At 31.8% G+C, this 15,995-nt stretch overlaps 2 protein-coding genes across 3 annotated transcripts; both read right to left on the reverse strand.

Moving 5' to 3' along the window:
- Nucleotides 1-2,831: 2,831 nt before the first annotated feature.
- On the reverse strand, nucleotides 2,832-3,365 carry LOC120162923 (heavy metal-associated isoprenylated plant protein 39-like). The gene is made up of 2 exons (XM_039172973.1): nucleotides 3,275-3,365; nucleotides 2,832-3,028 (listed from the first exon to the last, which is right to left on the reverse strand). The coding sequence occupies exons 1-2, from the start codon at nucleotides 3,354-3,356 to the stop codon at nucleotides 2,832-2,834; spliced, it is 279 nt and encodes a 92-aa protein (XP_039028904.1). The 5' UTR covers nucleotides 3,357-3,365.
- Nucleotides 3,366-4,547: 1,182 nt separating this feature from the next.
- LOC120162913 (N-acetyl-D-glucosamine kinase-like) lies at nucleotides 4,548-12,790 on the reverse strand. 2 transcript variants are annotated; one of them, XR_005519591.1, is made up of 8 exons: nucleotides 12,483-12,693; nucleotides 11,755-11,902; nucleotides 11,097-11,288; nucleotides 8,661-8,789; nucleotides 6,663-6,832; nucleotides 5,722-5,852; nucleotides 4,775-4,959; nucleotides 4,548-4,684 (listed from the first exon to the last, which is right to left on the reverse strand). XR_005519591.1 is itself a non-coding variant. In XM_039172969.1 (7 exons), exons 1-7 carry the CDS (start codon nucleotides 12,691-12,693, stop codon nucleotides 4,879-4,881), a joined length of 1,062 nt encoding a protein of 353 aa, XP_039028900.1. In that variant the 5' UTR covers nucleotides 12,694-12,790; the 3' UTR covers nucleotides 4,548-4,878. The 2 variants fall into 2 exon arrangements, 1 of the variants encoding a protein (XP_039028900.1); XM_039172969.1 differs by having other exon boundaries at nucleotides 4,548-4,959; nucleotides 12,483-12,790.
- Nucleotides 12,791-15,995: the final 3,205 nt, after the last annotated feature.

Raw genomic sequence — 15,995 nt, forward strand, 5'->3', positions numbered from 1 at the left:
TTACATGATAATCTATAGTATTGATGTGACAGTATACAATATTGTTGTGGTGATAGTACACGATAGAAGATGATGTGGTAGATGGGATTAATTTATTTTTCGGCTAAGTTTGATGGCGTAATTGATTTTTTTAGAAAGTTTGAGGACTTATTTAATTTTAAAAAATATTTAAATAAATATTTAAATTAAAAATATAAAATATAAAGAATTATTAATATATTCAATACATTAAATATATAAAAATTAAAAAAAATCAATTTAAGGATTATATTGAGTGTAAAAAAAGTTCAGGGACCATATTGATTTTTTTGCAAAATTTTGAAGGTTTCAAAAACCATTAAATCAAAAAAATTGTTAGAATAATTTAAACATGTATATGTTAAGTTAAAAATCTAGATCATATGTTTCCTTATTTTTCAAATTTTCAAAACAATTTTAATGAAAATGTTGAAAACATATTTTTTAAAGTTTTCATATTTTCAATTATTTTTGCTTTCATTTTCCAGAAATCATTTTTCAGTTTTACAACCAAATATGTTTTCTTCAACAAAATAAAAATGAAAATAGTCTATAATTTGTAAAATCAAACGGACCGAACTTTTCGTTTGGTTCTTGGGAAGTGACAGAAAAAGTTGCAAAAAAAGATTTTGATAATATTTTTAATTGTTTACCATGAATTTCGATAAAAAAAACCTAATAGATTCCTCATAATTCAAATTAGCTTAATATAAAAATAATTGTCCAAACTATATTTCTTTTCTTATTTAGGTGCTTAAACTTTTTTTTTGTCAATCTAGGCGCCTAACGTTTCCAATGTTATCATTTGGGTGCCTAGCCCATAACATAAGTTAAAAAAAATTCCGTTAATCATTCAGAATGAGACACTCTTTGTTATTTTTTAAAAATTTAGGTGCCTAACGTTTTTTTACCAATTTTGAACAGAAAAAAATTAATAATTGTTTTAAAAATTTTGAGGACTTTTGTCACATTTCAGCCTAATATTAATTATCTCTTAAAATTAGAGTATTTTAATAATTTTATATGAATTAGTATCAAATTAATTCGTAATACTAACTCAATCACTCATTTTATATATGATATAGATGAATAAATTTAAAAAAAATTTACAGCAGATTAAGTTTAAATCACAATGCATAATATCGTAAACATCTATTCTTTTTTTTTTGCCATCTCGATTCTAAGGGTTTGCTTTGACTAATCCGAATTGATCCGCGTCGCATAACTAACTTTGGTGGGTAAGTCTCTCAGCAGGGAATTTCTACATATACAAGAACTCGAACTCGAGACATTGTTTAAGCGATATCAAGATGTTTACCATTTAAATCAACCCCTCTTGATTATGCCCTTTACTTTTTGTTAAAAAAATCTTGGGCCTTCAGTTGAGTTTTATGTTTTTCTGGGCACAAAACATATGGCCTAATATATACCAAACTAACAAGGAAAATAACATATGGCCCAGTCAGCCTCCTCGGTTTCTAACAGGAATTAATAAAACTTGACTCGGTTAGAAAAATCAATCTTTTTTATTTCAACTTGACTTGAAAAAATTCGACTCAAATTGATTTGTAATTTTATAAACTCAATTAAAAAAATTCAAATTCAAATCGAGTTATAAAATGGAACTCGAATATTAACTCAAATAACTTGAATTTTTAGTAATTAGAGGGTTAGTTTTTAAATTTGAGTCAAATCCCTTATTTTTGTATAATAAATGTATATCACATGAAAAAATGTGAGGCAATATATATATATATATTGCATATGATTATAAAAAACGTTTAAATTATAATCAAATAATATCATAATATTGTAAATATTCTCAATTAAATTTAAATAGAAACTCCAACAACTCAACTCGACTCATATTTTATATACTCAACTTGAATTTTATAAATTCGACTCGAATCGAAAAAAATTCAAATAAAATTTGAATTATAAAATAAACTCATAAACTCAATTTATTCGAAATTGTTTTACTCAACTCGATCTAACACTCACCTCTAGACTATGGGTGCTTATCGAACGAGTCGATCGCGAGTTGGGCAGTACTCGACTCGTGATCGTTAAAAAAACTTCTGCTCGACCCATCTCGTTGCTCGTTAAGCTCGTTAAAATTGTGCTCGACTCGTGCTCGTTAAAAAATTTACTGCTCAACTCGTTGCTCGTTAAACTCAACTTATTGTTCGTTAAGCTCACTAAAAATTTACCTTATTTTTTAACTAAAAAAATTTACTAATACAATACGAGGATATTAGGGTTTGGTTTTTTGTATTAAAATAATATTATTAATTAATTAATATTTTATTATTTATTAAAAATAATAGATTAGTTAACTTATTATTTTTTTATTATTTATTAATAAATTAATAATTATTATTTAGATTTATTTTTGAATGAAATAATTTTGAAGTAATTACTAAAAATATATTTTAAAAAATTAACCAACTGCTCGCGAACTTATCGAGTCAAGTTAGACTTTGCTCTGCTCAGCTTGTTAAGGTCTCGAGTCGAGTTCAAGCTCGAGTTGAGCCAACTCGAGTTGAGCATTTACCAAATTTTGACTGAGTCGAGTTTGAGCTAGGGGTGTGCATTATCGGATATTATCCGATCCGAATTTTCGGATATCTGAAAATTTCAGATACCTAAAGTAATGATCTGTATCTGATCCGAAAAAATTGGATATCCGAATATCCGGATCCGAATCCCATTTTTCTTTTGCAAAAAAATCAACATAATAAAAGCATTAATCAAATAAGAAACACTTAATAGCTCTTATGATTTCCAGTTTAACTCTTATGATTTTTCGATTCTTACTTCTTGGGTTCCTCTTCTTTCTTTGGCTCTTCCTTCTTTGGCTCTCCCTTCTTCTCCGGCACCTTCGCTGGCTCGACCGCCACTACACTGGTCGACCAGTTCATGCGTAATTTGCTCACCACGTTCACAGCATCAACCGTTCCGATCACCGTCAATTGCTTCGCTTTCATATCCATGGCAATGGAGTCAATTCCTATCAGGCAAGGCAATGAGAAAACATGCTAATCAGCATGGCCAGGTCAAAAGAACAACATAACATGTAGAAATCACATGAATTAAGAATCAATCACTGACGAGTTGAAGAATTTGTTGTCATCAAGATCCCCAAGTCATTGACAGAAGAGGGTTTTTTTAACAAATAACAACCCAATTAACAAGTCCCATAATTTTCTGTGTTTTACTACAAGTAAATGCATAATAATAAAGACCATGTATGTACCTGAAAGAGTTGAGACTGTTTTGAAAGCCTTGTGCTTGGCTTTGTCGTCATGCAAATCCAGCTTCAGCACAATCTTCTGCATTAACAAAAAGAGATCAGTTTCAGTAAGCATTAAAAAATTAGTCATTATTTTACTTGGATCACCAAATAAGATTGCAAAAAAACCAAAGATCCTATGGATTCATAGAAAAAAAATTACAGCCCACAACAGAGAAATGAAATGAGGGTTTGAAACAACAGAGAAATTACAGTATACTAATGTCTAATATAGCCCAAACTCTGGGCTAATAATATAGCCCAAATTTTTTCGAGTTTTCGGATAATCCGAAATTGAATTTTGATCGATCCGTATCCAATCCGAAAATCCGAAAAAAATTTCGGATACCCAATCTGAACTATCTGAAAATTGAAAAAATGATCGGATATCCGAATTTTCGGATCGGATCAACAGATCGAATTTTTTTCGCACCCCCTAATTTGAGCTGCTCAACTCGTTAATTACCCCTACTTTAGACGCTAATTGAAAAGCAACGGGTCGGACTCGGACCCAAATATGAACACTACTTGATGGTCCGAGTAGGTGGGGCCATTCACAATTTGTGAATTGAAAAACAAATGAGCTTCGTGAAAAACAAAATATTAAACCAGCAAAAAAATCCACAAACTTTTCAAATTCTTGTATAATTTAAATTTATTTTATATTGATAATCTATTTTTTCTCTTAAAATTTTATATGTTTACCATTAACATAAAATCAAAAATTGTCAACTGACGTTGCCTTTCCCAGCTAAGTAGAGATAGGCATAAGATCCGAATTCAACGGATTCTAACCTAATCCGATTGGATCAAAATGTATTAAAAAAATTGATCTCGGATTAGTTTTTTTTAGAGGTTGTGTTCGGATCAAGTTTGTTATTTAAAATACCTATCCCGACTCAAAAAAACATTTAATTTTACCTTATATTTAGGGATAATTGCAATAATACCCTCCATATATTATTTTTTTCAATCAAAGCTCTATTTTTATTGAATAAAAATAATATTTTTTAATAAATATATTATTTCAAGTAGGGTTTAATTCAGATTTTATCTCAAAAAGTCAAATCGGGTTCGATTCGGATATATATTTTTCAGGTCGGGTCGGACGGATGGAGTATACTTTTCGGGTCGGGTTGATAGTAAATCCGACCCGAACCAACACATCCCATCCCATCCCTACTGCCAAGGCATCCAGCAATGGCATTGGCACCTTGATATTACCTTCCCAACATAATTTCGTAGTAATAACTATAAAATTCCCCTGAAAACAAATCACTGGCTTCATCTTAGCCATTGCAGTGTATGGATCCACTGCTCGTTTACAATTCTCTATTCATACAGTTGTACACCTTTGACATGGAATAGCAGCAGCTGTTATACACAGTAACTATCAGAAATATTCAAACAACGAAATCTACTGTATGCCAGCGGACTCGTACAATACCTAATAAAAATACTAACCCGAAAAAAGAAATTTGCTTAATTCCCTTGAACACAGTTTTTCATTTCGGTATGTGTTCCCCTCTTAGTTTATCCTTGTTGCTGTACAATTGAAATCTGAATGATCATCTTCTGAATGCTTCCTGAACACATTCTTTCATGAACTCATTCAACGCTAGCAATGCCGCACCAACTGCCGGCTCCACCTGAAATGCATACAAGACAAGCTTAAAAGTAAGCTATTATTTATGCAAAACACCGTATTTAGAATTTGCAACGAAGACTTCCATCCTACACATCCCTGCACTAAAGAACTACCATCTGCAAGTCTCTCATCTATGATACTAAGTGGCACACGTCTAGACGATAGGCCTATGTTACTCGAACTCGGGAGTGAATGTAGAATATGGGTACGTATCGCACAGGGATGTTCAATGTATTTGGTGGGGTCCTTGGACTCTTTGAAGAGTCATCCCCATACTCTTGTCCAATTATGTATTAGGCATGGGTGTCGGGTATATTTACTTCAAGCAGAAGATTGGCAGGGTATAATCGATCAGTGTAGGGTGAAAAGTTATATACAGGCAGCAGACCAGCTTAAAGCTACCCCATCCCAAAACCATGTCAAGGCATAACAAATAAGACTCTACTTGCCGTGACGATTAGTTATCAAAATAAGTAGTAGTATGATGGTGTAGGCCAGCCAATAGACCCACTTGGGCAGGAGCATTTTCCATTCATTCATCTCATCTTCTTGTAAGTTTTGGAGTTTCGATCTAACTCCAATTTATTACTAAACATCAGTTTTTGCACTTCGCATCTCCTTTTGATTTCTACTTGGCTTAGTAGCAAGAACAAGTGATTATTTTTGTCATTGAAGCGACCAAAAAAAAAACTGGCAGCGATTCAAATATAAAAAAGGTGGAAGGCATTTGTACTGAGCACTTAGACTATTAAATTGTTCTTACCTTAGGTCTAATTGCAAGGGCCCCGGGGTAGTCTTTGGAGATAAAGTTCATGACTTCTTTTCCTATGTCCCACCTCTGGTTTGCTTCAAGAACTCCGCCAACCATAACAAGAGGAAAGTAACTTTTTCCATCTGCAAAGATTGATGCATAGAAATACAGAAATTCAGCTGTCATAATCTAATCAATCAGTGGCAGAGCTATCAAGGGACAGATTTCCAAGTTCTACATTATTGCTTGAAAAGTCCACAATTGGCGGTTTGCAACAACTTATTAGCTCTGATGATCGCAGGACTAGCAAGTAGTGACCATAAGAATGGACCACATATTTGCGTAATGTTTATTCAAACAAGAAAAACAAGTTATGGCAAAGAAATAAAGGGATTAAACAAAAAGCAACAAAAAACTACTTTCTATAGTTATACTTGGAATCATATGAAGTGAGGCAAGTAGATCAAGATTCAAAATCTATGTAAATGGCCCATGAAATTTAAGAAGATGCTTAGCGTGTAGAATGATATTGTAAGAGATTGTGATAAAAAAATCCGTGGTGATTACAAGGCTATAACTTCAAGCTGCAGTTGAGAGTTTGCAAGCACAAGATGAGCACTGGGCAATGGCCCTTATAAGCAATAATTTATTCAAAGACCAATCATTTTTTCTCGAGGAGATGGAATAGACCTTCCATTATGTGTTCCGTAATAACTGCATGATATCTCATTGAGGCCTACAAAGTCAAATCTAATTCTATTATATCTGAAAGGTATAGCAAATAATCATATGTTCTAAATATATTCATATTTTCTGCTAGATTGAAATATCTGTGCTAAATTTAATATTTACTTTACTATTTAACACTACAAAGAATGCTTTGCTTCTAAATATACAAGTAATTCAACCAAAAAAAAAAAACTCCCCTCTATTGTAGATTTAGCTAGATATACCTGCACCACACAGTCCAAGTCTCTGAACAACAGCTTTCACACTTGAAGCCAACTCTTGAACTGCCTCTTTCAAAATCTTATTTGCAACATCATCACCAGCCTCTGCACAAGAGACAACAACTGGAACAAGTGCAGCAATGCGAGCCCAGGATGGATCTGCATAGGTCCACCTAAAACGATAGCAAGATATCAAATGAAATTCAACATTTATTGATAACAAATCCATGAATGAAATCTTAGATATTTTTAGGGATAAAGATGTGATGATCAGGCATATTTCCAGAGGGGCTAATTGGGAGGCGGATAAGTTGGCTAAGGAGGGCATTGGTTGAGAGGGGATGTGTGTAGGCCTTACGTGTTAGATTTGGGAGGTTTTGTATTGTTTGGTTTCTAGTGGAAGTTAGGTTCTGATGTTATCTAAGTTGTATTTTTCGATGGTTCAATAAAATTATGAGACACTCTTTTCCTCCTTCCAATGCTCGACGAAACTTTCATATTTCGTTGAGTATGAAGGGGGTTTTAATGAGGTCTCCCTATTCTATCAAAAAAAAATAACAAATCCATGAACTTAATTATATCAATCAAACCCACATACTCTACTTTTTCAGAGAAGAGAAAATAAGTTTCCCACTAGACAATTGAGCGATGAGAGGGTAAAGAGGTCCTTATACAAGAATTAAATAGGATAACCGAATCCATCTATGACCTTTTAAGATTAGTTCTAATTCACCCATGATGTTTTACGAGAAATGTAGCACCCAATGATCTATAATAGTAATAATATCATCTTTCTATCATTAGCCATTAGAAAGTTGACCAAAATGGTCCCATAAGCAACTGTGGGGAAAGAAAAAAAAATGCTGTACCAAATGCACAAGTCTCCCACTATAAGGTCCGGGGAAGGTCCTGATATTTGCAACCTTCCCCTGTTGCACAGAGAGGATGTTTTCAAGGTTTGACCCGTGACCAAGCAGATAACAAGTAAACACTTGGCCATCGAGCCAGGCACAACCTTCAATCATTACTCTTTTTGCAGTTGCGTTTCATCCATCATTTTCCAATTAAAGAAAAATATTAACGTAAATTGCACTCATCATTAATGTCTTTTTTGCAGTTTCATTTCATTTATCAGATTCTAATTGCGAGTAGGCAAGGCTCAAATAAGAAAAACAATTATGATAACACTTGTGGCAAGCGATCTAAAAAACAATGGTACAAACAAAAAAGACAAACCCATACCATTAACAAGCATTTCCACAAAGTCGATAAGTTTATCATGACAAAAATGTGTTCTATAAGTGCTGGAAGGAGTTTTAGAGATTTAAGTAGAAGTGTTTGAGAAAGAAAAGAGAAATTGAAAAAAATGAATATGATGAAAATATAAAAAAATGAAAAAGAAATTCTACAGAATGATTACATACTGTTAAAGTGCAATTTACATTTATTTTTTCTGTCAAAAATTTGCTATAAGGCAGAACACAACTAGCTTTCGTGGTCTTTTTTTTATTTCTTATTTTTAACTAATGAAAGGATCATATTGACACGCAAATGAAAGGCCATGAAGTATAATGCAGAAGTTGAAGGACACAACAAAATAGCGCAATTTCTTAACTTCCCTGTGAACCAGTTTTCAGATTTATTATATCATTTAATTTTCATCACAAATCGCAAAGAGATGCCCAGGGGCAATTATTGGCCATATATTCTGTAGATTGTAACCAAATAAATTAGAGTGTGATTGTAATTTAATTACTAGAATTTTATTTCACTTTTTATTTGTACTCCACAGCTTATCTAATTAAGAGATTAGATAAAATATTAATTACATTAAGTTAACTTCTATTAGGACTCTAAGTTAAAGTTGTATACCTATTGTAAATCTGCCTATATAAGGCCTAACTTATGTAGTCATTTTCAATGAGAAAAATAACCATTTACAACAATGAAGGACCATAATTTCTAAAAATAAATAACCATGTACAACAATCAGATAAATACCCAATTAGTTCATCAGCAGAAGAAAGAACAAGAGTCTGCAAAATGGTAGATGTAAGCATCGTATGTGGACCACGACCATCATGAGCTCTAATTACAGCAGTTAGTGCCTGCGCAGCGATTCCATATCCACTGCATGTAAAGGAATGAGCACACAAAGAAAGGTACATTTGTAACAGGTCATACTACAAGGCAAATAAAGAAAAGAAGAAACAGAATTAGCAACATATGTCCATCAATGGATTATCAGTAGGAGCAATAAAAGAACATGTTATTAACAATGAAGCAAATAATCCTTAAAGCTACTTTGGATTATAGCAGTTACTAAAAGAAAGAAGACTAAGAGGTTTTATAAAACACATGTAAAATCTAATTTTCTCAAATTAAGTTGCATATTTCGGCTAGCAATTTTGCTTTGTCAAGTCTTTATGCACTTATTTGCACCATTCCATACTTGTGTCGGATAGTTCTTAAAGCTACTTAATTAGGATTTACCGAAAGAAAGAAGACTGAAAAAGGCTTTATTAAACAGGTTTCATATCTTTCTTTCTCAAAATTTAATTGCATATTACAGCTAGAATTTTGCTTCTTCTAATCTTTATACACTTATTTGCACCATTCTACAAATGTAGGTACTTGTTTCATTCATCCCCTCTTTTTCCATTTCTACACTTAGTTCTGATTTTATTTACATCTCAAAGAACCAATAGCTGCATTGGGTACAATTTCTCTCCCATAGAAAGAGATGCTATCAAATCAAATGGCATAATGCCAAAAAATGCCCCTAACATTTGACTAAATAGTCACTTTGGCACCTATTCTTTTTCATTTTGGAGTGTTTTGGCTCCCAACATTTCATTTTGGGGCAAAAAGGCCCCTCCATGGATGAAAACTGTTAGTCAACAAATGGTCAAAGCTCCAGAATAGGGACCTTTTTGCTATAGAATGAAACATTGGGGTCAAAATGCTCCAAAAAAAAGAATAGGGGCTAAAATGATTATTTAGTCAAATGTTAGGGTCTTTTTGTCCTAAAATGAAACGTTGCAAGCCAAAATGTTCCAAAAAAAGAATAGGATCCAAAATGACTATTTAGTCAAACGTTAGGGGCATTTTCTAGCATTATGCCAAACCAAATAAAGGTACGGATAGAAGAAATGAAAGTTATAGACCATAAAAGGGTTCTAGACAGTGTATATTTCAAGATTCATCTCTAGGGAACTTCCTTGTCTTTGCAAATAACCCAAACAAATTCAATTTATTATTCTAAACAAATTCAACAATCAAATTGAAAGAAAAGATAGTAAATGTCTTAGTTGCTTGCATAAAAAAGAAAACAATCACAATTATGTAATTCAAAAGCCGATAATGCAAGAACCATCAACTAACAAATTCTGCAATTCAAAACTCAATATCATAAAACAAAGAACCAATAGATCATTACATTTCAGCACATGTCAAATAATACATGAATCATGCTCATCATAAATATTGCACTAATTTGAGACCTTAAAAATATAATCCTTCCATGTTCATTTAGGATGTATTTCTTTTGGTAGACTCAGACGCATTGATCACTAACGGTACTCTACTTCAATCATGGAAAAATGATTGCACAACACTTCAAACTATGTGAATATAAATAAATAACCAATAATATGCCACTTTCTTATTACCTAAGTCATCAAAGGATTGAACAAAGTTTCAACTAGATTTCATTAAAGGCTAAACTTCTAAAGAGGTTTGTCTTGAACTCAATTTTCCCCTCCAATAAAGAAAAACTCAAGAAAACGTCTAATTGGTCTTTACTCTTTATCATTGTTCATTTTGTTAAAAGAAGTGTTGAAAGAAAATTGCAATAACATTGTTTCACAAATAAGAAAAATGAAACAGAACCAAGTGTTGTCCTTTAGTTCAATGTTGATAAAAGAAACATTTGTTTTGTAATAACAATTATTGAAATGTTTTTGGTAAAGGCAAATTTGACTTTATAGGAAATGAAAGAGCAGAATATTTTTGATAGGATAGAGTTTTTTTGATAGGATAGAGTTTCCCTTTGCTAAAAGATTTAGAATAATATCGATTTCAGTAAATTTAATGTATCAATTCCAATTCAAATCCAAATTGTAAGCCATCTAATGATATAATACTGCACTTGAACTTGTTTGAAATTTTGTATTCAACTCCTGAATACAGCCAAAATATATTAATTTTAGACTCAAAACTTTAATCTCCATATTTAATTTCCCAAAAAGATCTGAACACTTAATATCATTGTCAACCAAACATCGTTAAAAAGACTTTAAAAAAAGTAACTAAATAGAAGATAAGTCTAACAGTCTACTATGGTAGAAACCCAAATGTCTTGAATTGAATAGTACAGCAAACTAAACAATAAAAAGGAAGGCTAAATTCTTTTGAAAGGAAGTCGCAATAATGTACCTTCCCCAATCACCTAGGACAGGCCCAGCACCAGCTGCTCTAGCTTCTCTGCCATCTTCTGTGAATCCATAGGCAATGGTTCCAGTACCAGCAATTAGCACACAACCATGGAGCTTACCCATTGTCCCGCTAGCCAAAGCTGCCACAGCATCATTTCGTACATAGAGCTTTACTTGGCTGGGGAATATGTCTCTAAACAAGTCATCAAACCGTGAAGTGTTACTTACATAATTCATATGTAGAACAAACATCAGATAAAAAGAGAAGCAAAAGGATTATATGATTATCACATCAAAATTTGAATATTATGGGTGAACATCATACAGATGAAGCATTTGCCAAACTTTCAACCAAAGTATTCATAACTCATTAAACGTGAATCTTCCTTTCAACAAACATCTAAGATATTGCACATAAAAAATGGATCACTTGGATTTTCTTGGATTATTACTTTAATCAGAATCTCCACTTCAATTTAAATGAATGTTGTCTTTCCCCAGAATATAAAGACAGTTCTGTTTTACATGTTCCAAGTTAGTTATGACAGTTTTCACGTTAATTCTGGAATCATTTTATTTATGTTGAGCTTCAAAAAAAACTGTCAGTCTCAAATCTTCTGCTATATTCAAACTGCATGATGTGCAAATAGAGAACAAACCTAAGCCAAGTTAATATTCTTTGCTGGTCTGTAGGATGGTTAACACCAGATACTGCTAAACAAACAGCTCGAACAGCAGATCGATTAGAACCAGATTTTGAAAGAGCATCAGCCATAACTTGCTCTAATGTTTCCCGGGCAGCAGTTTCTGTAATTAAAAAAAAGAATTGATAACCAAAACATTGGCATCAACTAACCGTATGTCTGTTTTGTGGCCAAAGATAAGGAAGTGTTTCTTTGATCTCGTCCACCATATCATAGATAATTCATGCAAATACAATCAAATATCATAACCCAACTCATGCTCTGCCTAATCCTCCCTTTCGCTATTTTCTTCTTCAGTTCTTTAGAAGTTCCTAACACATTTCATTGAGAATGGATTAACAGCTACACTGTTTCAAATAATCAAACTTAAGTGTTCCAGAAAAGCACAACCCTGCATTTGTTTGTTCACAAAATGTTAATCTTTAATGCCTTAAATATCCAAAATGTTACCAATTGCTTTGAAATCCATGAAAGCTTTCTCTTCTATGGCTTTCAAAGGTGGAGAACCAAATTCTCAGCTGATAACACTCTCATGCCGTCTAAAACTAATGAATTGGAAACCTCAAAAAATGCTAATTATCTATAAATTTCTGAGACAAAAAAAAACAAATAAACATTAAAACCCTAAGCTTCAGAAATAAGCATTAAAAAGAGGGAGATAGGGGAAGAAATTAAGGAATTACCGCCAACGCTGTTATGATTAGAGCAACCGGCGACGGCACGAGCGAGAACGGGAAGAGGGTCGGGAAGGGGTTCGGAGAAAGGCATAATTGGCATGCAAATGCAGACAGTGGAAGTGGTTCCACCGTCCAATCCTAAAATAACCGGGCGGTTGGTGGCCACCGCAACTTCGTGCTCGAATTCCCAGATTTCACCATTCCTATATCTCTTCATTTCTCAATAAGAAGATTCTTCTAATCTGAACAGCCGAAATTGCGAAGAGAGGAAATGCAGTGAGAGAAAACCAAAACAGAAAGTATTTTTTTTAATTTTGTGGTTTAAGACAACAATCTTTTTCTCAAGCAAAGAGATGGGGGTTTGGTGGATTTGGCATATCGAATCAAATTGGTCAATCTGTACACATTACATTAATGTTTTTAAATTATTATCCATTTATTATAAATTTATTTATTTTGCAAGGATTTTTTTTATAACTACTTGTATCTGATCTATTAATATACTAATCAAGATTTGATACTGCAGAAGCGAGAATAATTCTTCCTATCCAATTTGTTTCCTACGCAAATATCAATATTCGAACACTTAACCTTACTTAAAGGATCTAATGTCTCATCTCATTAGACCAACCAATTATTAGTTTGCAAATTTTTTTGTGTGTGTGAGAGAGAAAGAGATAGTATATGTTAAGATATTTTAGAATTCAATTGATAAGAAATTTAATATCGTTTAAATAAATCTCAAATTCGAGACTTTATGTATACAGAAAATTCTTACGATAAGACTCGTCAATCAAAGTCAAGTGTGTGATACGAACTGATCCTAACAAGTCAGGACAAAATCTTGAAAAATTAAAAAAATAATTAAAAAATAAAAACTCTTAATTACTTAATATTAAAATGCCCGTACCCGAAATATTTATATAAAATATTTTTATATCATATCGTATTATAATAAGATTACATAATAGAAAGAATAAAAGATATTCGGACGGCCAATGCGCCAAGGGCTAAAATGTGTGATGCTTGGATCATCCAATGCCTTAGAATTCAATTTTCACGTCTACTTTTGGCTTCTCCTTTCTCTCTCAATTTATAATTTAAAATTTATACTATTTTTTTTATAAAATTAAATTATTTTCTCTCTTCAGTGCAGACCTGATAATTAAATATTATATATATATTAATTGTTATATTCATATTTTATTAATTTTATTTTTTATTTTTAATAAATAAATAAATAAAAATATTATTATTTGAATAATATAAATTTTAAGAGTTTCACTTCTTAATAAATAATTGATAAAAAAATATAAGTATAATGGATTAAACATTATTTTTTTTTCATAATTATTTCATCAACACTTAATGGTTATCCCTTGTTCCCATATGTAATGGGGTAAGGGGAGGTAAGATAGTAGGCTGCCCCCAATATTAGGTTAAGAGCAGCTTCCGTAGGAGACCTCCAAATTATGAAATGCCCTCCATGGGACTCGATCCCATGACCTCTAACACTTAATAATAAAGTTAAACATAAATTAAATTTAGAGAAATTATAGAATCAATGTTATATATTGATATTCACCTTAATTTTACAATATAAAATCAATAAATGATCATTAAATTATATTAAAATTATTCCTTTAGACATTAAACTTTTAAAAGATACATAATTGACATTAAACTTTAATTTTTTTATAAAATAGACACAGCGTCTTTAACTGTCATTAAAGAGGTGATGGCTTCCTCACCCAGATAAAGTAGTAGGAAAAAAATTTCTCATATAAGGTGCCCACCATATTATTTTCTGAACTAGGGTCATTATTATAATGTCAAAGGAAAGATACTGAAAACATCATGCAACTTCATTTCTTAGGTGGAATATGCATGGATTACCATGCGTCTTCAGTTTTATAGATCAAACAAAAATGATCGGTGATAGGAAAGACGTACAATAATCTTGGAGTATTCTCCAAGTCACAATAGAACACTATGGTGGCGTTTGGTTCGTTGGAATCCCTTGGAATTAGGGGGAATTGGAATCCAATTTCACCACTTTCCCATGTTTGGTTCAAGTTTTCAAAGGGGGAATTGGAATCAAATTCTATCAAGGGAGGGAAAGTAAATTACATCCATAATATGATGGAATTGAAATCCTTTGGAGGAGGGAATGTGAAATTTGACTATACTACCCTCATCAATCTTTTGGTATTCGGGTCGGATTTTTTTTAAAAAAAATCGGGATCGGGTCGAATTTTTTTAAAAAATTTCGGGTTCGGGTCGGGGTCGGGTTTAGGGTGAAAAATACCGGACCCGACCCGAAAAAATATATAATTTTACCTTATATATTTATGAATAATTACAATAATACCCCTCTATATATAATTTTTTTCAATTAAGTCATTGTTTTTATTGAATAAAAATATTTTTTATTATTTCGGGTCGGGTCGGGTCGGGTTTCTAATTCATATATTCTGGTCGGGTCGGGTGAAACTTTATTTTGGTCAGGTCGGGTCGGGTCGGGTCTCGAGTGGAGGTTCCCTTGTTCTTAGGTTGGGTCGGGTGGACCAAAAACCCGACCCAATCCAACCCATGACCTCCCTAATTGGGATGATTTTAACTTATGATGTTTATTAGTATGATTTTTATAATTTATTGAAATGAACAATTAATCAATAAAATGAAAATTTAATATTTTTTAAATTTTTATAATATATTGCTACATGTAAGTTATAAAACAAACTAAAATTAAGCAAAAAAAAAGCAATTCTGTCATTTTACATTACTGAAATCAAATTCATCTCATATGTCTGCGAACCAAACAAAATATAAAATTGTATTCCAATTCAATTTCCAACGAACCAAACACCAACTATGTGTTTTCTAAATTTACTATAGCAAACATCCTAGTCTAGAAAATAATCGGTGAGGTGAATTACTTGGGGATTTTTTTTTCAAACACAATATTAGAATATTTTTTGAGGTAACGTGTCACGTTAAATTAATGAGAAAGGTCTCATTTAACTCTTCAATCGTAATTAAAATTATATTTTGGTGATGATTTTAATTGAAATACTTTTATTAGGCTCGATCAATTGAAAACAAAAGAGATATGATTAAATTAAATATGTTTTTTAATATCATATTATAAATATTAATTTTTTATCATAATAATTTTTAATTTTACAAATACAATAATAGTTAAATGAATCAATAGTTATAAAATATTTTTAAAAATATTATTTATTTTTAAAAATAAATTATTTTAATATATTTTTTTAAAAATGAATTATATATTTGGAATTATTATTTAAAATATTTAAAAAAATATTTCAAACTAAATTTTGAATTATACTTGATGAGTCAAATAAGATGTTCCCATCAACTATGTCATTCCCTTATCAATATTTAAGGCGTTTTTCCTGAAAAATCACTGGTGACCGGTATATTTACCGATCTAACACCGGTCAGATTATATTTTCCGATCTAACACCCGTATCAATAAAGTGCGCTCCCTGC

Source organism: Hibiscus syriacus, unplaced genomic scaffold, assembly GCF_006381635.1.
Source record: "Hibiscus syriacus cultivar Baekdansim isolate YM2019G1 unplaced genomic scaffold, ASM638163v2 tig00111410_pilon, whole genome shotgun sequence".
NCBI classification, from domain to species: Eukaryota; Viridiplantae; Streptophyta; class Magnoliopsida; order Malvales; family Malvaceae; genus Hibiscus; species Hibiscus syriacus.